Source organism: Elgaria multicarinata, chromosome 4, assembly GCF_023053635.1.
Source record: "Elgaria multicarinata webbii isolate HBS135686 ecotype San Diego chromosome 4, rElgMul1.1.pri, whole genome shotgun sequence".
NCBI classification, from domain to species: Eukaryota; Metazoa; Chordata; class Lepidosauria; order Squamata; family Anguidae; genus Elgaria; species Elgaria multicarinata.
This window is the reverse complement of record NC_086174.1, coordinates 22,866,245-22,892,367: the sequence shown is the minus strand read 5'-3', so window position 1 is coordinate 22,892,367 and position 26,123 is coordinate 22,866,245. Positions and strand designations below refer to the sequence as shown.

Below are 26,123 nucleotides of genomic sequence, written 5' to 3'. Positions count from 1 at the left end.
GAATGGAGAGCTGGGAACAGAAAGAAAGATGCATCTATATTCAGAGAGAAAGATTAATTCTCTCTGCCCCATTCCTGTCCCCAAGAAAGTAATGCAACACAACCCTTGCAAAACAGATGAATAACTTAACATTTAGAAAACGTGATACTACCTCACCTGCAAGGGGCTGTAAGCTAGTTCGCTGTGTACTAGAACTGCCTTCCATATGTGTTGTAATGAAACTCCTATTATCCCTAGATATGGCACCAGGTTGGGGAAAGCTACAGTAGAGCTTTCAGAAGATTGTTTTTTGACCAGAAATTCCACTCCCCTATAACCTCGACAGCAAATGAGATTGCAATAGCACAGGATTCCAGTGAAAACTGTGGAAGTCACATGGCTCAGTAATATTCAGTAATATTACTTTCTATAACCCACAAAAGTCTCAGGGTGGGGAAGAGTAATTTTCATAAGAATGGATTTTATTTTTTGAAAAAATTAATCTAAAATGCATTTGAATCAGTTGGTTAAACCAGTGTAAGTAAACACATTCATTTGGAAGGGAAAACACAAAAAGTAGTTTTCAGATGATGCTCCCCTGTGTCTCAGGCACCATTTGAGAGTTCTTAAATCAATTAATCACACAGATTAATCTTGCTGGCCTAATACAGATTGTTGAAACAAAGAAGGAATTTTAGAGCCAGCAAAACATTTCGGCAATCAAAGAAACAAATCTTGGAGAAAGGATTTTTCTCGCTGATAATTCACTAGTCCCAATTATTTTCATTACAATGGGATTACTCTATGCCAAGATGTTGCTGGGACCAATCCTGGGGGGCGGGGGGTTGGGAGAAGACTAGAACCCAAGAGAACACTTGATTTTCATGATTTGATGTCTAATTTCAACACGCCTGGGGCTCTCCCAAAGGTATTAATCAGGCTTCATTCTAGCCTTTTAAGAAACGATTTAAAAATCTTTTCTTTTGCATTTGGTTTCTTGATGTTATGATTTTCTGATCTGTAGATTATCCATTGCCAATTTCCTTCTTGGTATAATTAATTTTATGTACTTTTTAGCCTCATTCAGCAAGCAGTGTTTCCATTCTCCATGTCTCCTTCCATCTTGCATTTTTATTTAGATTGAGAATTTGTGAGGCAGGGACGTGTGTATTTTTATGTATGTAGTACTCAATATATTTTAATAATAAACTATGATGAATCCGAAAGAGCAGGTGGGGTTTAATATTACATAAATTTTACTGTGCACTAAAGCCTTCCTAATCTGATACCCTCCGGATATGTTAGATTACAGTTCCCATTACCCCCAATCAACATGGCCACAGTACCCATCTAATTGAGACTCTTGCCTGTGTTTATTTCTTATAGTCTAATGGATGGCAAGGAAAATTGAACTGCAGATGCACACAAAGTTCATGCTCCAACAGAGTTATGCATTGTTTCAGCAAGTCTACGGTAAGTTTAGCAATGGACACAAATATCTACCTAGTGCTCCTAACCCAGACAGAAGTTGTGGTCATCCATAGTGGGTAACGTTCCACTGCACCCTTTGCCTTTCTTCAAGGAGGATCAATGCACCGTAAGGAACTAGCTTGCAGGTGCTACCAGAATGCTGCTTGAAATAAAGCTGCAATATGGAACATGGAAATGATAACTAAGAGAACTGGCATTTGGAAGGATTGGGGGTGGGTGGGGAGAAATTAGGAGTAGGCCCAGCTTTCTCAGGATCCAAGAGAAAGTTCTTCGTGATTCTGCTGCAGCAGTTGAAAAAGATCCAAGCAGGAAGGCATAGGGTCTATCTTTTTTTGGCAAACATATTAAACTCAAGGGCTCTGCTGCTAAACTTAGAACCACAGGAGGGCTGCACATGGCGCCTACCACTGCCCCAACTTTCTGTACAGAGCACCCAAGGGGCCAAATGTAGCTTCTTTAGCTAGAATTTAAGTGGCAAAGCAGTGAATTTGGCCCCTTTGGGGGGCAACCTGCAAACTGTAGCCAGGCCCCCAGACCTCTAGAAGTTGTCCACCTGTGCTCTAGGAGTTTCCAAATATTGCTCAGGGCAGGAGCAGAATCCCACCCACACAAAGTCCATGAAGATCTGATATAATCATCCAGTAGTTATGCATTATAATCTAAATCGGCTGTAGTAAATGATGAATGTGTGGGAACTGTTGCTCTTTCATATTTTAAGAAGTGTTTCAGGCACTGGTGGCAGATCAACATATGAAAATCGACCAGGAACTGCTTTTGTAGCTTGCGTTGACTTCATAGGTAATCTTCAGAAACTGCCGATGATAACTTTGTGACCTAGTTGTTTTGTGTTTTCTGAAATGAGATACTTGAACACAGGGCTTTGATCATAGACAAGTGCTAAAATAAGCCGCACACTGAGCGATTTTGCATGTGGACTGGCCTTATCATCCTTCCAAATTTATCACAAGTAGCAAGTAATTTTGGCTTTGCGATAGAGAAAAGGCATGGGAGTTGGTGCCTCATGTGAGCCTGCCCTGTGGTTTTAACTTCTTTTGAGAAGTAACTAATTTTAAAGTTTTTTTTAAAAAATGTATAACTATATTCAGTGATGATTGACAGATGTGTACGTTACTGTTACCTCTATTATTGCACACCATGACATTTAACTAAAGACAGAAACAGATGAGGCTAATTTTTCAGACTGTGCGGATCCTAAACTCAGAAAAGTGGAAGTAAATGAAGTTTATATAGCAACAATTATAGTGTCAAGGTGTTATGTTTGGGGAGAAAGGTGGGGGGGAATGATTCAGGTATGTGAATGGTTCAGCCTTATGGCCGAGGCCAGGACCTCATAGCCTTTTAAGGCTCACCCAACTGAGTCTAAAGGGGAAAAACACTCTGCATATACACAGAAGCAATCTGTCCTCACATGGCTCAAGTTCTTCATTTGAAAGTGTCCAAGGCAGGCAGAAATTGCTCCAAAAACATGCTCTCTAAACTCTTTTAAATCATTTTTTAAATTTCATTGAAAAGCAAATCCCTTTGTATTTTGCCGTAAATGGAATATGATAAACAATGATATCTCATAGAAATTTTAATTTTAAATTTGGATGGGAGTTTCTTTAAATAAAAATAAAGAAAAAAGTAACATAGCCAAAGGTGGTATGGCTAAATACGTGCGGTTAAAGGCAGAAGAAGCTTGGATTTTCAATAACAGTGCCTGCGTTTTTCTGTTTTTCCCTCTGGTCTGGAATAGATTGGCCAAGGCTAGTGCAGCGGAGTGTGTGTTTAATGTTGCTGCATTAATAATGGTGGCAACTGGGGGGCGAACAGCACCCGCATCAATCCAGGATTGGAAGAAGCTGCCATCTGGAAAAATTATGATGTAATTCATCTGTGAAGTATCTAGCCCTGAACCACAGGGCTAACTTCTGCATGCCCTAGAGCGATGTCTGAGGCCATTTTCTAAAACAGTATGTCAGCGTTAGACAGGGGAACCTTATATAAAAAAATCTGAATCAAAATGCTTCTTTAAAATTCCTTAAACAAATTGATTCAGCAATTAAAAGCATTTTAACAGTTGTGGGAAGAACTGTGCTATTTGCGTGTTGCCAATACACTACTATTCTTGGCCACCTTGTGCAAACATCAGTTCTTGACAGAGGCATTCATAGAAAAGGGGTGCAGTGTCTTTGCGCCTGTTGGGCTGTGCGTGTTTGACACACACACACACACACACACACACACACACACTCACTCACTCACTCACTCACTCACATACAACACACAAATACAACTCACACCCTCACCACTCAAATTCAACTCCTGCCCAAGAGAGTTTCAGAGGTGTGGATCTGCTTTGATCAGATAAAACCAACATTCCTCCCAGAAACCTCAGTTCGGAAACCATCCAGGAACCCTGGCTCCTAGCCCTCCTCCCTCTAGTCCCCTCCTTGGCTGAAGGATCCTGACATGTCACCTGGAATGTTTTCCGGGGGGGGGGGGGAGAGGACAAGTGTTCTAGGAACAGGATCTATGGTTCTGGCCACAGAAGCCCTGTTCCTAGAGCATCACAGGATGCAGGCAAAGGCCTTCAAGCACTGCTATGGCAGGAACCATGCAGCCCATTTTCAGAGTGTTTTTCATTTTTTGGAGGGTGGGAGGGCATTGGGGGCAGCCAGACGGGGCTTGGGAATTGCCTGCAGTCCACACACTTCTGACCTAGAGGGAAGAAAAAAGCAGAGAAGCAACACAGGCCTGGTTTCATTATTTTTTTTTAAGAAAGTGAGGGACTCTTTATTGTGAGCAGCATATATATTTTTTCTTTTTTTTTAAAAAAAAAAACCTCTTGGCTGTTCTACCCCTCCGCTCAAGCAAACTGAAACTAAAATGACTCTATGCTGCAATTCCAGTAATAACATATAAAAAAAAGTACTAAGGCTGAGAGGTGTCAACATTTTTAAAAAAAAAAAAATTAAGAAAGGAAAACAAACTTTGCCCCAAATAATCATATAAAAAGGCGGCATTGGATAGTCAGGAAAGCTAGTGAAAATCTCCTTCATATGCCAGGCACTTAGTGTTCGTTGCTCCTTTTTGGATATGCCAGAAGGCCTGACAGACCGACAGTACCAGGAGGAGAGAGACAAAAGTACTGCTTAATAAATATACAGGTTCCTTATTGACTTAAGGAGTGGACCACATGTGGTGGGGGTGGTGGAAGGGGCCTCCTTTCCAGTGTGGGTGGACACTAGATCCTGTGCAAGGGGCTGCTTCCAAGGAAATGGCAGAGATGTGGTCATGGATGGAGCTGACACCCTGGGCCTGAGGGCCGCCCGAAGCCAAAGTTGGAGAAGGTTGGCAGGTTCAGAAACGACCAGGTGCAGAGGTGGCAGCTGCAGCTGCTCCATATGGAAAATAAAGGAGGATGCAGGATGTGGTGCTGTCAACATGGAAGCTGACAGCCTCTCTCTGATCACTCAGGTGGGGGACTGGACAGGGCTTGCTGCCTTGCTGAGGCCTCACTTTAGACCTTTCAGTGCCTCCTCCCTAAACCCTGACAACTGCTCAGCAGCACAAATCCACCACCACCCTGCTTGCTCCCCCTCCCGCAAATTAAGACTCTCTCCTGGAAGGAACCTGCCTGTGCTTTTTTGTGAAAAGGATTCAAGAAAAGGAAAAGGGTTAGATGTGCCAAGACGGAGAACTCCCGAAACCGTGCCACAGGCGCCCATTGTGAAACTGGCCTGTGGCGGTTGCTCCCAGCATTCCCTGTATCGCATGGATGATGTTAATTAGCCCTGTGGGTACCAGAGGTAGAACCTGGAGGAATGCAGCCAGGGGTCAGGCCCAGGGGAATGGGGCCTGATGAAGAGGCCTCAGGTCAAGGGGGTCACGGCCACGGCCGTTGTCCATTAGTGTAAAAATCCATGGTCCCTTTGGGTTTTGACTCTTAGGCCCCGTTTGAGAGTCTGTAACAGTCACAATGCCAAGACGAGGTTTCTGCCCATCCCGACGCCAGCAACGGGGGCTGGCATTCCCCTTTCTCAGGCTTTGCTTTCCGACGGGCTTTCTCCCAGCATGTTGGCGATCTCGCTGAAAGACGGGCGGTCCTTCGGGCTGGGAGCCCAGCAGCGCTGCATCACCTTATAGAGCTTAGAAGGGCAACCCTCGGGGTGAGGAAGCTTCATCTTCCCAGACTGTAAACCTAATTATGGAGAAAGAAAGCAGGGGGTGAGATCGGGGTGGGGTGGGGGGCAGGGGAAAGGGAACTGGGCTGTCTGCCAGCCCAGTCCTAAGCAAGGAGCCTACACTATTACTGCTCAGCACTGAGCCTTTCAGTAACGGTGTGGCTCCTACTTTTGACTTGCCTCCAAAACGTAATTTAGGCCCTGCGAGACTACGTGCTTTCCCTCCTTCCCAATTTCCCATCACAGAACTTATTCTGTATGCAGCCAGGCTTGCCAGAACCTTTGGATATGAGCTCAGCTTCCAGTCAGCTAGCCCAAGCCTTGCATGTTCTGGCAATCAACAGCTTCCTCCTTTCTCTCCCCGACATCCAGTTCATCTCCCCCCTCCCCCCCCACAACTTTTTTAGTTCAGAGCTTCAGGGGAAGCCCTGGGATGGCTCCGTAATGGCTGCTGCATCATATAAATGACCCAGCGCCACTGCGGATCTATCCCAGGGCTTTCCCCTCGTCCAGACAGCCCTCTACTTTGTGATATTTTCAGAGCCAGGCAATACCTTTTTATTCTCTCAGGTGTTTTAATTCTCTTATATTTTTGCTTCTACATTGTGCAGTGATACCTTTCATTTTCTTTGGTAATGCCTGTTGTAGCCTTTGCTAGTTTTGATTGTTTTGTGTTTGGATTTGATTTATATGTATTTTATTGCCCTGAGAGCTATTACCTATGGGGCAAAACAAAACTTAGAAATAAATAATAATAATAATAAAACAAACAAACCAGGGCCAACCTTTTGGTTGATAAGACTTTTTTAATCAATTTACCCATCAACCAAGGAAATGCTGCAGTCCTAGTCCTTATTTAAAACCAATGCACATAATTTAAATAGGCTGCAGAATTCCTTGTGTCTTCAGTGTGCAAACACTTGTATATGTGGGATCTTATCCAGGTAAGATTCACAGGAAATTGGCCATACAGCCATTCTCATTTGCAAAAGGAGTTTTTGCTCACCTCCTAAACTTACTCAACTGTTTCTTTGCTCAACTCCTCTTTCCTTGAGACTAGCTTGTCCATTTTGTGGAAGAGCCATTCTGCTCACCAGGACTGGATAGCACACAACTGCCCAATAGCATTTCTGGCAATGAGCAGGAAGTGCGCACATCTCATTAGGTCAACAGAATAGCCTAAGTGAGGATTCACATACCTGCCAGCACCTCTTCATCCGCCAGTTTGGAATAGGGCATTTCCCCCAGTGTGAATATTTCCCACATGACGACCCCAAAGGACCAAACGTCGGACTTGGTGGAGAATTCGTCCTCTAAGACAGCTTCAGGGGGCGTCCAGCGGAGCGGGATCCAGGCTTGGTGGTAGTGATAGTATTCGCTGCTCACAGGAAACAAAGGACAAATCAGCTCGCCCCCAAACTCCAAATGCCCAGCTAAGCAAGAAGGACCTGCAGTTCTCCTTACCTGTTGTAAACATCCTTGCTGAGGCTCAGGCTTGATACCTTCACCTGCCTTTGTGCACTGACAAGACAGTTCCGAGCTGCTAAGTCTTTGTGTACAAATCTGCTGTTGGAGAGATGCTCCATCCCCAATGCTACTTGGCAGCAGAAGGATACCTGTGGGGGGAAGACATGTACCAGCTCCATAAAGGCATAATTAAGCCATCTAATCCCTGACCTGGTGAGGGAGTAGAGCAGCCTTCCTCAACCTGGGGCGCTCCAGATGTGTTGGACTGGCTGGGGCATTCTGGGAGATGCAGTCCAATACATCTGGAGTGCCCCGGGTTGAGGAAGGCTGGAGTAGAGAGAGAGAGAGAGAGAGAGACCATACAGGAGGACAGGCATCTAACTTTACACCAACAAAAGGGCAACTGGAGAAGAGCCTTCAGTGTGGTGGCCCCCTTCCTATAGAATTCCCAGCCTCTGGAGGTCAGGCAGGTGCCAACTTTGTATTCCTTTTGGCGCTTCCTGAAAACATTGTTGTTCCAGGAAGACTTCCCTTAATGACAAGCTGCAGTTTTATTTGCACTTCATTTCTTTTAAAAATGTGTTTTTTTAAATGTGTTTTTATTCTTTTATATTATTTGTCTACCGCTCCGAAATCCTTGAATGGGGAGTGGTATATAAATATTGTAAATAAATAAATAAACTGCATATTCTCACCCCTTCCAGCACCTCTTTCTGCCAGTCTGGAGTAGGCATCTCCCAGAGTTTGCATATTGTTTTAAATGCAAACCACTCCCAAATGGTTTTGAGTGTCACTCTATCTTTTTCAGACATACACCACGACCCTGCCGTTATGTCGGGGGTGGGAAAATGGGTTTTGGTTTGGGGGAGCTAGATGCCTCCTCACCAAGCCTTCATGGGCCAGATGATGTCAGCAGGAAGGGCCACACACCTCCTGACATAGTCTGGTCCCCAGCTGATGCACCAGTTGTCACTTCAGTCAGAGAACTGATTTTGCCCTGCTCTATGCTTTTCCCCATTGGGGAGGACATGGGGCAGGCAAAGCACTCAGCATGCTGCAGGGAGCAATGTCATACAGGGGAATCCCCAGTGTTATCTCCAGCCACTGATTGGAGATAACTGGGAATTCCTATCCCTGATGCCTTTTATGGCTGGGGCATTGCCTAAGGCCCTGCAGGTCAGAGGTTCCCCATCTCTGCCTTACATGAAATTCACCCACCTCAGTGCAGCTAACAATCTCCTCCAGATCCATACTTCAGCTGACCTACAGCAGCTTCCCTCATTGATCTTTAACACCTAAAACAAATCTACCAGACTCCGTGCTTACAACCTGTCCCCCTCTTTCAAATAGGATAGGTTTTTTTTTTAACATGTCCTAACTGTCCCCCTCCCCCAAATAATATTAATAACAATAAAAAAAAGAGCTGTGTGGAATTTGGCTGGTGTGAAAAGCAATTAGTGTAAAGTGGTTGCCATCCATTGACATCTGACTATTCACACCTCAACCATATATGGGGGGGTTTGCTGGTGCAGTTAAAATCAGGGATGATTTTAAAATGCAAGGGAGCTGTGTCAATCAAGTGTCTTCCCACACAGATCGTTGCTTCTGTGGCGGCAGTACCACTAAGGTAACATCTAAATGAACCAGAGTCTACCTGCGCTTAGGACTCCTTGACCAAGATCAACTCACTTTGCAGGGCTGTTTTAAAACAGCGGGCCACCTAGAGGGGCAAGATAACTGGGAAGGGAAGGGGTCAAGCACTGCAAGGAAAGGTCTTTCCCAGCCTTGTGCCCTCCAGATGTATTGGACTGAAACTCTCATGATTCCCAGCCAGAATGATGGACGTTGCAGTTCAGCACTGCTGGGGGGCACCAGGTTGGGAAAGGCTCTTCCAGACTATATGCCACCCCAAACCACCTAGTCAATATCACTGAATAATGTCATTATCAGCCACTGTGAAATGGGCTGTGTCTTTTTCTCTCCTCTGCAAGTCAGAGCCAGGGTAGGAGCCCAGATGCCTTCCAGATGTTTTAGAGTACAGTTCTCATAAGTCCAAGCATCAGGGTTGCCTCATCGTGTTAAGAGGCTTCTCTATGTTTTGATGCTTCCAAGGTCTCCAGCTGAACTGGTGCTTTTCCACCTTACCTTCTGTTTTGTGCTAATAGGCTGAGGCTTGAGTTTCTCGTCTTTAGTCCTGGAAATCCTCAGGAATTGCTTCAGGTCACCCTAGCAAGAAACGAAGCAAGTGCTCTTTTTAGAATCATGCAGGGAGCATCCAAATGCAGGCAGGAAGGGTAACTGTTGGGTGCCAGAACTTTTCCTCTGGGATTCTGTCCGTGCTCAGAAACAAACGCACACCATGCAGGTCTTACACAGCAGAGTTAGTTTATTCGCTTCAGGCTTCTTTTACAGTTCCGTGCAGTCCAGTTCCATTTTACAAAAGTGAGAAACTATATACACATACATATCTACACAGTTCTTATCTACATTACATACAGCTGTGGTCAGGCTAACCCAGCCTCAAGGATCTTTTTTTGTACTCTCATCCTTAACCCCTTAATGTCCTAAGAGAATCCTGGCAAGGTTCCCTGTACAGCTCCAGTGTATCTCAAGGTAATTGCACACAGATAGTCTTTCTCTGTTTAACCCTGAGATAGCCATACATACACAATTTAATGACTAAGCAAGTATCTTACTTTTCATATACTTAACAGTAACCTCTTCCCAGGTAAAGTACCTCTTCTCTGGTGCAGCGAGGTGAGCACAAAGGCAACAAAGCATGTACGTTATTCCTTCAGTCTAGATGCAGCTGCTGTACATTTCATGTGTATAGAATTGGGAATATCTCCCTTGGTCTCAGATATGACCTTCATTAACTTGAAGGTACATTTCTTCTCATACAGTTTGTTTTACAATACTTTCTCTCTATCATTCTCTTCTGCTTGAGAAGTTATGAGAGGCCTGCTATAGCACTTGCATATATTTTCTAAAAATCAAGTGTGCTTTCTTTTACAACTTGAATTTTTTTCGTATGATCATGCATCTCCTTCACTTGCAAAGCAACATTCGCTCAGTATTTCAGGAATTGAATCTACCTCTTCAGCAGGCAGCCTAAAGGGGTAGAATTTCTATATATTTTTCTTTTTACTGTTAACTGCCCCTTCTCCCTCAATCTTTAACCAATCTTCTTCAAATTTTCAGGTTATGTAAAATAGGCATTTCTTTCTGGCATATGTAAACTTCAGAAAGATTGGTGAGAACTTTTTGGTTTTATTAAGGTTAGAATGACCAACCAACCCCCCAATTCCTCTTTTCAATGGTGGAACCTGTGTTTTTCCCCCCATTTTGAAACTTAACAAAGGATGCACAGCTGTGCATCCTTAAATAAAGCTGCAAGCATTTATCTCCAAACTAGGTAGCGAAAGGATCATCTGTTTGCCTGCCTCTGGAAACCTTATCCAATAGACCTAGCTCTGCTGGCTACCCAATTAGCAATTCTGTCCTTCATGGCAATTCCCCTGGCCTTTCCCAGGTGGGACGGCCCCCCAATTTCAACCCCCACCCCCAACATATTTGCAAAGTCCAAAGTCCAAGGTGAACTCTTACCAGATCCACATATTCTAGAACCATATAGTGAGGCTCTGCTTCCCGGCAAAGGCCAAGCAGCCGCACCACATTGCTGTGGTTGAGTTTGCCAAACATCTCAAACTCTCGCCTGAAGTTCAGCTGCAGCTGTTCGTCCCTTGTTTGAAGGCTCTTCACCAAAACAAGTACTTCAGTTTCATTGTCCTCAATGCCTTTTGCCTTGGCCAGGAAGACTTCTCCAAACTCACCCTTCCCTGGAAGAAAGGGGCAGCGTGCTACTATTCTGTACAGTATACACAGAATACAGCACATCATCTTTAAACTTGAACGTTGTTGAATATTGAGACTGAACGTTGTTAAAAACCCATCTATCAGCAATCAGGAATGATTTCACGATGTGTTACACCAGGATTGTCGGGGATGCTTTAGGGTGGATTCCTGCATTGAGCAGACTTGATGGCCTTGTAGACCCCTTCCAACTCTGCTATTCTATGATTCTATGATTCCCCAACCTTTTTGGGTCAGTGAGTACTTTTGGAATTTTGAGAGAATGTTGTTGGCACTCTCACAAGATGGCTGTCATAATGGGCACAGCCAATCATTGCCCAGAATGCAAATTGGTGGAACTTTTTTTTTTAAAAGTAACTAAAAGAAAAGTACTGTAATACAAGGCAGAGGTGGGACCTGACCTCCAAGACACAAAACCAATCTTTTGAACCCCAATAAAGATGCTGCTCTTTGCAGCATAGCAGCCTCCCAGTTTTGTTTTGTTTTGAAATCTTTAAAAATAAAAATAAAATCAGTAGAGGCAGGGAGTTTGATGGGCACCATGTTGGAGACACTAGCATTACACCAAGATTACTTAAGCTATTGAGGGTGGGGGAGTCAAACAGTCTAACAGTAGAAAAAGAGTAAAACCTGTGCATAAATTGTAGGAGTGTCTTAGGAACTGCCTTATACTGAGTCAGACTGTGGGTCCATCTAGCCCAGTATTGTCAACACTGTCTGGCAGCAGTGGATCTCCAGAGTTTCAGGCAGGATTCTTTCCTTGCCCTACTTGGAGAAGCCAAGGATTGAACCTGGGCCCTTCTGACTGCCAAGCTTGTGCTTTCTAACACCGAGCTATGGCCCCTGGTCTTCAGATGGTAACAGTCTGAACCAGACCTGACCATGGAGGTAACTTGGACTCTGTAAAGTGCCATGCACGCTGATGACCTTATATAAACTAACTAAATACCTTAATTGCCTATAGGAGAAACACACTTTCCAAGAGCCATCTTTTTGGATGCAAGAAGAAGAAGAAGAAAAAGGGGGGGGGAAAAGGGGGGGGAAGGCTGCAACAGTTAATTAAATCATCAGTGAAATAAAACTTTGACTCACTAGAAAGAAAGTGTCAAGATTTATCATAGAATCAAAGAATAGTAGAGTTGGAAGGCCATGCAGTCCAACCCCCTGCTCAATGCAGGAATCTACCCTACAGCATTCCTGACAGATGGTTGTCCAGCTGCCTCTTGAAGGCATCTAGTGTGGGAGAGCCCACAACCTCCCTAGGTAACTGGTTCCATTGTCGTACTGCTCTAACAGCCAGGAAGTTTTTCCCTGATGTCCAGCCGGAATCTGACTTCCTGTAACTTGAGCCCGTTATTCAGTGTCCTGCATTCTGGGATGATCGAGAAGAGATCCTGGCCCAACCTGGTGCTCTCTAGATGTGTTGGGACTACAACTCCCAGGATTCCTGACTACTGGCCATGCTGGCTGAGGCTGATGGGAGTTAAAGTTCAAAACTTTTGAAAGACAACCAGTTGGGAAGGCTGATTTTAAAAAAAAGGAAAGGAAAGGAGCCTCTTGTGCAAGCACTTGAGTCATTGCTGACTCCTAGAGGGACGCCTGCTTTCGCTGACGTTTTCTTGGCAGACTTTGTAGCGGGGTGGTTTGCCACTGCCTTCCCCAGATATAAAAAACATGTATTTTAATGCAAATACCTGAAACACTGCAGATGGCGAGCTCCACCTAAAGAGGCATTATCCCCTTCTCTCACACACAGAAGGAAATGCCTCTTCTATGCAGCGCACTGTTTAACAAACAGCGGGTGTGTTTTGTTTCACTACTATTACTTTTATTCTTATGCAAAGTTAACTGATTCTGTAAAACCCGTATAATTCATTGACTAAGAAACGAATCAGGCAACAGCCCTAAAAAGTATTATGCAGAAAATTTCGGGGGGTGAGTGGGGGTGGGTGGGGAGAAGGGGGTGGGTCATGCGGAAGGATCTTAGTTAAGACCCTGGCACTGTTTGGAGAGGGAGGGTAGAACTGGTGGGGCTGTGCACTGGTAAACCAATAGGAGACATACCCAAGGGAGTGATTGTCTGCAAGTTGGAGCGGGGGAAGTGCATCTTGTCACCAGCGCTGTGCCTCTTGTTGGCAGAGCAGCTGCCAAGGTTGGTCAGAGCCACTTCTTCTTGGATCTCAGCGGTTGTCTGCCCATTTTGCATCAAAACGCCCCCTGAAAGGAAAATGAGTTTTTAAAGGACCTTTGTTAAGGTGAGCATTTCCTGGGAATCATGTATCTTATTATTTATTTATTTATTTAGACTATTTATATACCGCTCCCCATTGAAAAATTTCCGAGCGGTGTACAAGATAAAATGAAAATAAAAAACAGAATAAAACACTTAAAACAAATTTTAAAAGAAGCAAATACAGAGACTCATGGGTGGACATTAAGGAAAGGCTTCCTGGAATAAAGATGTTTTCAGGAGGCGCTGAAAGGAGTACAAGGTTGGAGCCTGCCTGACCTCCAGAGACAGGGAATTCCATAGGAGGGGAGCCGCCACGCTGAAGGGTCTTCCCCTGGTGGACTCCAATGGGAGGATGGATCAGCATGGAACCACCAGGAGCAGACCCTCGGATAACCTCAGTGACCAGGCAGTACGTTTTCTGCAGAGTGGCTTGTTCACCATGCAGTGTGGCTTGTTAACCACCCTGAACAATCTAACAAGCCATGGGTTCTCAAGGTGGCTTGTTTGAGAAAAATAAAACACACAGCAATTAATCTAACCTGTGGAAAACAAGCTGCATTCACACAACTTGACAACTCATAGTGGGTTAGTGGGTTGTGTGATCTCAGCCTAAGGGTACATGGCTGCAAGCCAAGAGAGATTTCAGGGAAGTTCTATCGCCTATACCCCCATAACAGGCCGCCTTGAGGCCCAGCATTGGGCAAAAGGCGGGATACTACTACTACTACTACTACTACTACTACTACTAATAATAATAATAATAATAATAATAATAATAGGATGCTGATCACTGCTCTAGAGCATCACTGAAATCCATAGCTGGGGCACAAATGACACCCAGCCACTCCTAGTAACCAAAGCATTCTGAACAAATGAAATACTCTGACGTGAACGTAGAGGGGCATGGGAAGCTACATCAGCTATGACCCTACCTGAATAGTGGCAGTCTGGTTTCAGCCTTGTAGGCCCCTTCCAACTCTATTATTCTATGATTCTAGAAGTGACAAGCACGTGGGAGGCAGCACTATCACTCACACGTGACCCTAATAACACATGGTTTAAACAACCCATGGGTTATCATTACATGCAAACTGGACCAGAGGGATACGAACAAACCAGGGGGTCAATCGTCTGCCAGACAAAGCTTGGATACAGCAGCAAACCCAGGGTTAAATAAACAAACCATGGGTTAGCATTACATGCAAACCAGGTCATTGTGTCAGGAAGCAGCTGCATAGGATACTTCATAATTAAGCCTCTTCTAAACAAGTTGACAATGAAAAGGGGTGAAGGATTTATTTTGTGCCAGAACAATAAATTATTACAGCTTGCCTTGGCCACTTGAGGGCGATACAACCACACTATTCAGGGGGTGCTTGTTAACTACTCTGTATTGGCTATTTTCCAGTCCTTGAAATTGGATTAGCCTCTCTTGCTGTTTGGCCTATCACTTGAGGCTCTTGCTGGATACCCCTCATTGTTTTTTCATAACCCTCCAGTAGTTAGATCAGAATTCATCATGGTCTCTCAGCAGTAGAGGCAGCCAGTAGGTACCACTCTCAACAGCGATAGATTCATAGAGTATTCTGGGCAGCTCTTGCATTCTCAGAGGCCACAACCAATTCAAGCTTGCCTTGAACAGGGAAGGCAACAGCAACATCTTAAGTATCTTGAAGGCAATCTAGAGAAACAGCCAGAAGAGAGACAGACAAGGCAGTCCCCTCCCTGCATGGCAATATTATTCCCTTTGGTTTATTCTTAAAGCTGAAGGATAATCTAGGGGAGAAACTGACTAAAAATCAGCACCAAGGTAATTTAAATTATACCCTGAAAATAAAACAAATGTATGTAAGTTACTTCCAATTAATTCTGATTATGGGATTTTTCATTATGGACCGTTGAGGAGGATGAGCTATAGGAGCAGTGTCTAGGAATGAGCTGCTCATGGACTCCCAAGATGGAACCAGAGAGATTTGGGCCAATGTGCTTATTCAGTCACAGAATAACAGGCTCCCCACCTAAGCCTAAACTCAGCTTCAATCTGGACATGAAACAACTTTGACAAAAGAGAATAGAAAATTATGACTGGGATGAATGGAGCGTCTTCTGTGTGTATGTAGTGATCCCTCTTTAGCTTTGATTTGAAATGCAGTTTATTCAGAACTTCTGTTTTTGTTTTTTGTATTTTCTAACAAAAACACCACAAGGCTGCAAAATGCCATGTGAAAATGTACCAACAGTGTCTCTTTAAAGAAATAGGGTACAAAAGGGAAGCCTTCAGTGTTTTCCAGTAGTATTCAAGTTTTTCAGATCCAGAATCAACCTTTAATCCCAATCTACTACACTAGTAATTTCTTTTAACGTAACTTCCTTCTTTTTGTTGTGTGATCAAATACAAAGCCAGATCAGAACCCACCAGTGTCCCAATGTAAATCATTTTTCACTTAAGACCGAAATGATCTTGCTAATTTGCTATCCACCCAGTTTGGAGAGATCATTCTGGAGCTTTTCATCATCCTAAGTAATCTAATGTCATCCAAAAACCTCCTCATCCTGAATGCCAGATCCTTTAACAAGCACCATTCTGAATACATTTCCTTGGGGGAAACTCTCCTTCCTTCCATTTTGAGAATACTCCACATATTCCTACTCTTTATTTCCTGTTCTTTAGGCAGTTACCAATCTGTAAAATGACCTGTTCTCATCCCATGATTTAAGTTTACTCAAGAGGAGATTTTGGTGGGGGACTTTTTGAAAATCAAAGTATATAATGTCTACCAGTTGACCCCTATCCACATGCTTGCTGACACTCTCAAATAACTCTAAAAGGTTAGTGAGAAAGAACTTCCCTTTTGCTGAAGCCATGCTGATTCTTCTTTAGCAAGACTTGTTCTATCTATATTCGTCACAATTTTACCTTTATTAATGCTTTTCACCAATTTACCTGATTATGCCAGCTGCCTGTAACTTCCTGGATTCTTTTTAAAAATCACTGCAATACTAACTACTTTCTAATCCTTTGGTATGAAAGTCCATTTTAAGTACAACTTGGATCAGCAATGTCATAACTGAGAACTTTAAGAACCCTTGGGTTTGTGCTTTCTAGACCCAGCGATTTGATTCCCCCGCCCCATTATGCCTAGAACTTCATCAATTAACCACTCAGTTCTTCCGACTCCCTCCTTAAAAGAGTCATTTCAGGCACAGACATATGCGCTATGCCTTCCACAGTAAAAAAAACAATGAATTCAGCTTTTATCTCAGGAGGCCTAAGCCAAACACAATGCCCCTCATTTCCCTTCCTGGTGAGGATCAAACTCCCGTGTCTTACCATTCAGGCATTCCATCTCTGGCTCCTCACACTCTGGCTGCTTCTTCAGTCTCTTTGCCTTTCTCCTCTTCTTGCAATAGAACATGAGGCCCAGGACAATGATTATGTATGCCACTGCAGCGCCAACAGATAGCCCTATGGTCTGGATCATTTTATAGGGCGTGTGGCTGTTTGGTTCATTACCCCGTTCTGCTACTGGTTTGTCTGGAAGCAAAATGCAAACATTTACATGAGAGATAGAGCATCATGCTGCCTCCATATCACAGCAATATATGGTCTGGTTATGTAGAACGTATCACGACCAATGTATAGACTTAGCCTGAGAACTGTCCCTACACCACATCCGTTGTGCTGCCACTTTTAACAGGATATAAATTAGGGAGCTTCTTTAATAATTGTCAGACATAATTAGAACCCAGCTTGTCTAGTACAATACTCTGACCTTCTTCAACAGTGGCTATCACTTGCAGACATGAAATGTTCCACCCCACTCCCCCCATTCAGTTTTCCATCACAACCACAAGAGTTAGGGAAGATGCAGGATTCTTCCCACAGAGAAGTCACTTTCTTGCATTCCAAATGCAGATCAATGAATGGGCACCCCCTTACCTACAACCTGGAGAAAGGCCTCATGATGCTTGATGTTGCAACTGTTGCCGGCAATGCATGTATACTTGCCAGAATCCTCAGTGGTGACATCATATATCACCAGGGAGTTATTGGGCATAATTTGGATCCTGCAAGAAATGCAAAAAGCATCAGGCAGTAGGGAGGGAACAAACCATAAATCAATCTACATAACCCAGGATGACGTTTTGCACAATATACCTGCACCACTGAAGACCATCTGCAGAATATCAGCACCCAGTGACACAAGGCAGCCTGCCAGGCCACACTTTACAGGGAAAGGCAGCTCTGCCTCCCCCGATCCCACCACCCCAGTCATTAGCCAGTCTGAAGATTGGAGGGCAGGGTCCTTCCTAAACCCAAATATAGCAACCAGTGGGATCTTGAGACCAAGTAAACAATATGTCAATTCCTCCAAATTGAAATTTCAAAGGATGGGAAGCAGGGACACCCAAACTCCATGCGAACCGACCTCTTGTCAAACTGCAGTCATTTCTTGTGTCTCAAGAGGAAAAGGGGAAACAGTTCAAACAGGTTTCTCAGCCTCCTCACTGAAGGGCTGTCAAATGATCTGGAAATCTGCCTGGTCTGGATTATCTCACAGGCCTGAAAATTTAACCTTATTTCACAGAACTCCTAATCTTCTGCCTCTCCCGACTACACATAACGTGCAACACCTTGACTTTCAACTCTGTGACAAAAAAACAAATGGATCAAAGCTATTTAACTATTCCACTAATTCCCCAAACCCTATATGCAAAAATGGTTCAACTTATCTAATAAGTTCCATTTACAAAACTTAAAATCCGGCAAGCCTTGTCTACCCGCCAAAGTTCTAAACTGAAGTCTTTTACCACCCTGCTACTGGAGGGTGCTGCCACGACACAGGCTCTGAACACCAGACCGGGCCGCAGCTACTCCCTGCTCAAGCCAAGCACCACCGCTTGATACGCCTGAGGCAAGGGATAAAGCCCACCTTCCTCCAAACTATGTGGAGAAAGGGGTTTAAATGGAGAAGGATTTTAATATATATAACAATGCGCTGTGAGTTATATCTGCTTAGGTGAATGATTGTCAGAGTGGGTGCTAAATGTGTAAACTTAAGATGATAAATGCCAAACAGACACGTGGGCTTTTTGTGGTAGTTTAAAAACAAAACAAAATTTATTTTTAAAAGTTCATAAGCTTTGTTTCAAATAACAACATTTAAAAACCTTTTTGAAACCTTTCATACAATCCGGTCACTCATTCACATTCGCACTTTCCTTTTCCTCACACAATCACTCTTGAACTTTCTTTATGATCAGTATTGATTAATATACTTCCACTACGTGCACACCACACCCTAAAGACACCACTCACTACACTGACTCTCAAATTTCCCAGAACTTAAGTACCATAAACACAGAGAGCACTACAGACTCTAAGAGTACCTAACAAGTCTCCCTGAAAAGGTTCCCTAAAAAGATCTCTCAATCCCATCAGTCCTTCCCTTATATATCACTCCTCCCCGCTCCCAAGACATTCTAACTCCGCCCTCTCAGGCCAACATTCTAAAAACCACAGACTTACAAACTGCAGACATACATTTGGAATTGACTTGTGGGGTGTAACGCCACAGGCGCCTTGAGCAAGAGATGCCAGAGACTGAACCTAAACAGGCGCTCTGCCACCGAGCTACAGCCTGCTCCCTTCTGTGTCAGTGCTGTATCGCTTTGAGGCATGCTCTGGAAGCGTCTGGCTGACTGTTTAATCAATTCTAAATGCTGGTTATTGCTGCATAAACTTCAGAGCAATGAGACGATCCTTTAATTGCCTGCCTATTGTGTGCGCTTCTGCTGTATAGGAACGGGAGAGAGAGTTGTGCCACAGGCTAGGGAGTGCATTCTTCCCACACACACAAAGAGAAGGTGAAGGGACTGCAGCCAAGAGATCCAAAAAGGCCTGGAGGTGACTGAAATGGAAGAGAGAGCATCCCTCCTCTTAAAAGCACATCAAGCAAGAGACTCTCAGGAGAGCAGGGTGGACAGAGAAATATGTGCTAGGCCCGCAGCCTTCCTCAACCTGGGGCGCTCCAGATGTGTTGGACTACAACTCCCAGAATGCCCCGGGCATTCTGGGAGATGCAGTCCAACACATCTGGAGCGCCCCAGGTTGAGGAAGGCTGTGCTAGGGCAACATGATGACATCCCCTTAGTTGGAGAGGCAGCATTTAGCAAAACGATTCCAAGAACTTCCGATCTCAGCTCCGAGTGGGGAACATTATAACATAATCCCGAGTATTTGGTGCTAGGGATTCTCCAGAAGATCCTGACTATTGTGATGGCTGTTCCTGCAATGCCCACCAGTTACATATGCTCAAACTATATAAACTGTGAGCTTTGGAAACGTTTATTTCTTCAATCAGCATAAATTGTGCAAATTAAAAGATTGGCATAGATTTGCTTATTTTACATCATTAATTCTGCCATTCATCTCTGACTGAATACTGAAGATTTCATCAGGCATTGCCCACAACTTTCAATTTTATGTGTGCAACCATAAAAGGACAAGAAACCTTTTCTATAAAAATCAGTGAGAAAGCAGAGCTTCCTAGGATGGTACATTCTGTGGCTATGTAGTGCGATCATGGATTAAATAAATAAATGTAATAAATAAATCAATAAATAATCTATAGTCTTGCACCTGCACTCTTACAGTCATAATTCCCCATACAGTGGAACAGCCTCCATACAGAACCCTAAGATTCTCAGCTCTCTTTTTTCTTTTTAAGTAATGAATTTTCTAGTCCTCATGTCTGAAGATGAAACTATGAAGTTGTGTTAAGCAGCTACAACTGAAGGGTTAGAAATCTGAGGTGTTGATAAAGGACTTAAGAGTGGAATTCTTATACGCTGCACATTTCACCTTAGACTCAACACACATTCTTCCCCATTTATCCATATGATCCAATATTCCTCTCACAGCCCCTTACAAAAAGAAGTGCAGGAAACTTTCAGGCAAAAAGTGCAATGGAATAAAGACTAAAAATTATCTATTTATGACACCTGCTCAACTTCAGTTGAGGATATTCATATTCTGGTTGCAAGATTTGGGATTTCAGCACAGAACCCATAACTCCCTGAAAGTGCATATTCTAAAATATCAGGTAACACTATGTATGGGGGCAGTACGCGGCTTCCAAGTTGAATCCATTAGAGCATAAAACAGAACAGGTATAATCTCATAGAGCATGTGGAACTGACCCTGACTCCAAAAGTAATCCCTTTACGGTTCTAAGGGTATCTTCAGCCAACATTTATTTTTATATTATTATTATTATTATTATTATTATTATTATTATTATTATTATTATTATTATTTTGTTACCCACCCCTCCCTCTGGATCGAGGCAAAGTACAACACAAATGCAGACACCATAATATATATATAATTGATTAAAACATTTAATACAACTACATTATTAAAAACAGCACATTATTAAAAAGCATCTTATGGTCATTGGAAGGAAAGGAACCTCTTGTACAAGTACTGAGTCATTACTGACTCTTGGAGGGACGCCAGCTTTCGCTGACGTTTTCTTGGCAGGCCTTATAGCGGGGTGGTTTGCCGTTGCCTTCCCTGGCCATTATTACCTCTCCCCCAGCTAACTGGGTATTCATTTTACCGACCTCGGGAGGACGGAAGGCTGAGTCGACCAGAGCCGGCGGCCTGAAACCAGCTTCCGCTGGGCTCAAACTCAGGCCGTGGGGAGAAACTGCTAATTTGTGGAAGGAGGGAGCCATACCTGGGCAAGAATTTTTCAGGTTCCAGAATCCTGTCTTTCCCTTTCCACTGGATTTGCGGCAGTGGGTCACCTTCAGCTTGGCATTGGAACACGGCTGTGTGTCCTGGATATACTGTAGTATCCTCTGGCTTCAGCCTAAAGCTTATGTAAACTAGGAGGGGGAAAAAAACGTCACACACCACACGAGCACTGGATGCATGGCTGAGACTGTTGTGCCTCCCCACCCCCCCAATCTAAACGTATGTCATGGGCACCTCGTGTGCATGCCCTAGGCTGGGTTAGTAAAGCCAGAGGTAGTAGCTTGTGGTGAGTAATAATTCCTTTGGATTGCAATTTGGGGACCGCCTCTCCTTTTTTAACCTGTTGAGAGAGGGCAGACTTGTCATGAGGGTTTTGGGGCATAGGCTGGTTCTCACTTAGGGACGTTGGAGAAATCCACAACAGAACCAAATGAGTTTGGATTTTTATGAAACTGACCCATGGATTCCACAGCGGACCATTTTTCCCTACTGGGTGGATTTCACAGACTTGCGGACCGGTTTTTTTTTAATTTTCAGGAATTTTGTGCAAAGTTTGTTGTAGAAAAATATACAACAACAATAATAATAATATAAAAAAACAGGCAAAAATGTGCATTTTCCCCATAGGCTAAAGTATAAAAATGTGCATTTTGGGGAAATTTGTGCATTTTTGCACATGCAACTTTGTGCAAATTCATGAACAAAAAACAATCCGTGAAACAGACTGAACAGATTTTACACAATCCGTACATCCCTACTCTCAGTATCCTTTGTTTGTTATTCAGATTGAGCCAAATTCCTCTCCCAGGATGTTTACAGTGGCTTGGTTCAGACAACACACTAACTATGCTGCTTAAGCAGCATGGTTTAGCGTGTTGTCTGAACCAGGCCAATGGCAGAAGAGGGTGAAGTCAGTTTTCACCCATTTCCTCCTCTGTTCCAGATGGTTGGGGGTACATGATCCTCTGGAACATGCTGAAAATTCATGTGAGCAGTAACCATGAGACATGAGGGCCACTCTCCACAGAACATTCTGTGATTTATTCATCCATTTATTTATTTATTTATTTATTTATATTCAGCTTTTCCGGTCATTTAAAGTAGTTTACAAGCCAATAATATATATTTTTATACCATATAATTCCTTTTAGTAGCTAACTCAGATGGAAGAGAACTTATCAGTTAGGAAGCCAAAAGGGGGCACCCAAAAGCAAGGTGGTGGCTTCTAGATACTCAATGCCCTGAGTACACAGAAGTTATATATTTGCGAATTAAGAAACTGCTATTTATAAACAAAGCAAAAAAAGCAAACCGACAGGAACCTGTGAGTTTACAGAATATAGATGGCGGTTGAGCCTACAGGGGAGGGGGGTGGAGAAGAGAAAGTCTCTACAGAAACCAGAAGCCTGGCAGGCTGTGTGCGTCTACCAATCAACTCTATGGCTGAGAGCACTTTGAGACATGAATATGTATCAGCTGAAAAAGAAAGAAAGAGGATGGTAGAGGAAGGGAAGGAATTGGTCTAGTCAGTACTCTGACAGCTTATAGTAAGTATCTTGGAGAGGGAGATCAAGGTTGTAGGAGGATGCTCTCTCCATCAGGGTGGGCGTACACAGCAACATTTTGTTGCAGGTTACGTGCATGTGTGCACGTGACTGAACATCGCACCAACAGCCTCAAAAGACTAGATTAGCAACCCATGGCCTTTCAGTCACCAGCTGCTGCTGAAGAGAAATGCTGTTCTACCCAATGTTTACCTGCTACTGTGAGATGGACGGTTGCTCTGATCTCTCCCTGTGGGCCGTTGGAAGCGATGCAAGTGTAATTCCCAGCATCACTCCTCGTTACTCTATGGAAGTGCAGGTTTCCAGTGTTGTAACTGACCCAAGCTGGCAGGCTACTCCCATCTGGATAAAGGAGCAGAGGAATCAGTTAAAGGGAGAGCATAAGTAGCCCAGCAGGACTTCAAAGAGGAAGATGTGGAAGTTACTTTTATTCACCAAGGACGGTAAAAACAGGCCCAAAATCCAGAGCACCTGGAACAGACCTCTCTGCAAAGGAGTTGAATGCTCACAGCAGCATCCCCCAACCTGGATTCTTCCAGATGTGTTGGACTATAACTCCAAGAATGCTGGGAGTTGTAGTCCAACACAACTCGGCTAGGGAAGCTGGTTTAGAGACCACTGGTTATAAAAAAAAATTGTTACATCATGGAGCAAGTCAAACGTATGTTAAAAAGGTTACGTTTATGACATCTTCCCAACATTCCCCCTCACCGGTTTTAATCCACTGGATTGTAGGCTTTTCTCGGCCTGTGGCTGAGCAGAATACGGAGACCTCTTTATCGAACTCAACACATTGTAGGGGCTGAGGAGGAGGAGTAAACTTCAGCTTCTCTGCAATAAAATCATCCAGTCAGAGACATAAGCGCGCATGCAAATTCCTTCCCCAACAATAATTCTTTCGGCCTTCTGCAAGCAAGAGAACCCATCCTTTGTGGGTCACATAGATACAAGCAGGACCAAGAGAAGCCCGAGGGTCTCCAAAGACTCCCATTCTCAAGACATCAATACAGTGAGTGTCTAGGAGCGCCTGTGTGCGCCCAAATGAATGGATTCACATGCAGAAAACAAGATCTCTAACAGTCACACATACCCAGAACATGGACACGAGCCTGTTCCTCAATACTTCCAGCAAGAGTGCTGCTCACACACTTGAACACTGTCCCATCATACACCTCCACATTGTTAATACGTAGCGTCCCATTCTCAGCAATTTCAAAACGGGAATCCTGATGAAGATGAAAACAGCAAAGACAGAAGCATGAAGGCCTTCAGGCTCCCAAGCCAAGAGAGACCATTTCAGAGACTGTTTTGTGCAGGCAAGCAACTTCTGCCAACACTTTTTGGTGTCCAGAGGCTGCAGTTGATTTAAAACAATTTTTTACCCGTACCCAAAACTTTATTAGCCATTTGAGGTGTCCTTGATCTGCCTTAGAAGAATATGGCAAAAAATATTTTTATACCATCAGAAGAGCCCCCCACCCACCAAATTTATACATTTTAGCTGAAAAGGTGAAAGGCAGAAAGCTGAAAGACTGCTTTGCAGGAAGTAGAATTAACTCTGGCTGCAGCCCCATGCCCCAAGGCGGAATTCAAGAGAACCTCAAGTGCCCTTTTTCTGCCTGGCACACTAACTCTCAACCAACAATTAGGTTCTAGTCAGTTCTTGTCTGCAACAGCAAGAACAGGCTCCATTTCCACAAGTATCTCACAGGGGAAAAGGGGGAGGGGAGATTAAAACCGAGACTGTAAATAAAAGGCTATTTAGTTCTATGTCAGATGCTTCAGCTCGTCTCCCTTTTGTTGCATTTTTATGAAAGGGGTTTAATTGCATAATGGGATTAAGCCAGTTGGAACCAGATATATAAAAACCACAGGACACACTCAGCTGTTAAACTGCAAGACCACACAAGGGTTTAAATGAGCATGTGTGCGAGAGAGAAATGGGAGACCCTGTCTGGGAGCCACATTGCCCGTTTAAATTGGTGGGTAAGCAGTACCGAAATGTGTGTGTGGGCTTCTCTTGCGGGCTCAGATATCTCCCCCTTCTAAAAACACAGACACAACATATTTGAGCCACATGCACGTACACCCACAAACATAAAGGCAACCTTAGACACAGGCGCGCCTGTTCAGGTGGATGTTCATGGACATATACACAAGTTGCTTTGTTTCCCCAAGATGCAACCACACTGAGACTCCTCTTCCCTACGCAGGAAAAACCCAGCATGGAAAACCAGGAGGAGCTGCTTCCCCATTTATTCCCCCACCAACCTTCCGGAACAGAAGCACTCTCCTAGGTATATGCACTCAAGAAAGCACTGGCCAATCAAGGACAGAGGGTCTTTGGTCCGGAGGGCTCTGCCCCAAGCAACAGCCACAGCTCTGATACCTAACCAGGCACCTGCAGTTTAGCCTTTCCACCACCACCACCACCATTCAATAAACTCCTTGAATCAAGATCAACCCACATCCCCTCTTTAGTGCCTTTGGAGAGAACAGTGGCAGATAAAGAGCACAATAGAGCCACATTATCACAGGTCCATGAAGTTGGAAAGGGCCAGAGAAGTAGAGCCTGAAGTCCTCTAAGCAGAAGCACACAGGAGAACCACGTTGGGAGGGGCAGTAAGCACATGCTGCTTAGAACTACAGCAAAGAGCAGTGAAGGGGATTCAGCTGCACAAAGACTGGGCAGGCAGTTCCACAAGGTGGCACAAGGCCCCTCAACACTCACCTCCGAAATGGGGAAGCCATTGCGAAACCAGGTGACTGTGGGCTTCAGAGAGGCTTTGCTGAGACAATGGAGGTAGCCTGGTTTACTCTCTTCTAGCTGACTGTCCTTGGGCTTTTCCACCCATTTTGGTATGGCTGGGGGGGGGGGGGTAGGGGGGAGAGAGAGAGAGAGAAACGGACTCTAGTCAAAGTTGACTCAATAACAGAAGATTTGGGCATTCATCCAATGTCATCTTAGGTACAGAGGTTTGCTGAAGAGATCACCCAAGACCCACAGCATCTGTTTCTTAGCCTGCAATAAAGGTTATCATCAAGAAGTTGAGATGATCTAGGGATGACCATGCTTCAGACCTGAAGTCCAGTATTTCGGCCCATCCAGCAAATTGCATTTCTCCTATCCACCCAGTTCTCAACTCACACAGCAAGAATTTAATGGTTAGAATATGAAGTGTTCCCTCCCCTTTCTGTCATCCAACTCTAATCACAATTCTTCATGCAAAAGAAACGCTGCTTCCTCTGTTCTTTCAGTATACTCAAAGGAATCTGCTTACTGGCTACTGTGATGGTCAGGTCTTGCTTCTTTTCTCCAGCCTTGTTCACTGCATGGCAGGTGTATATCCCAGCATCCTTTTCTCCAATGCTAGCAAAGACAAGGTCCTCAGCTTCTTGCCGTACTCTTCCAGTCGTGGGGATCTGAACACTGTTTCTCTCCCACCAAACCCAGGGTTCAGGCACTCCCTGAGGGGCCACACAGGTCACACGCTGCTCTTTGTTGGCTATGAAAGTCCTTGGCTCGAATGGTTGGGCAAAATCTGCAATTTCTGGGGGAAATG

The 26,123-nt window shown here is 44.1% G+C and overlaps 1 protein-coding gene across 2 annotated transcripts in view; it reads right to left on the bottom strand.

The window, feature by feature from the left end:
* Positions 1-4,436: 4,436 nt before the first annotated feature.
* Positions 4,437-26,123, bottom strand: part of PTK7 (protein tyrosine kinase 7 (inactive)) — a 100,227-nt gene continuing 78,540 nt past the window's right edge. For both annotated transcript variants that reach the window (XM_063123955.1, XM_063123956.1), the window contains exons 7-20: positions 25,842-26,111; positions 25,292-25,425; positions 23,651-23,786; positions 23,272-23,391; positions 22,753-22,902; positions 20,976-21,126; positions 17,171-17,298; positions 16,562-16,765; positions 13,062-13,214; positions 10,731-10,963; positions 9,270-9,350; positions 7,122-7,273; positions 6,857-7,035; positions 4,437-5,674 (exon numbers count right to left, since the gene is read on the bottom strand). In XM_063123955.1, coding sequence (XP_062980025.1) covers positions 5,514-5,674; positions 6,857-7,035; positions 7,122-7,273; positions 9,270-9,350; positions 10,731-10,963; positions 13,062-13,214; positions 16,562-16,765; positions 17,171-17,298; positions 20,976-21,126; positions 22,753-22,902; positions 23,272-23,391; positions 23,651-23,786; positions 25,292-25,425; positions 25,842-26,111 — 2,252 coding nt within the window. In that variant the 3' untranslated portion in view covers positions 4,437-5,513. The remainder of the gene's footprint in view (positions 5,675-6,856; positions 7,036-7,121; positions 7,274-9,269; positions 9,351-10,730; positions 10,964-13,061; positions 13,215-16,561; positions 16,766-17,170; positions 17,299-20,975; positions 21,127-22,752; positions 22,903-23,271; positions 23,392-23,650; positions 23,787-25,291; positions 25,426-25,841; positions 26,112-26,123) is intronic.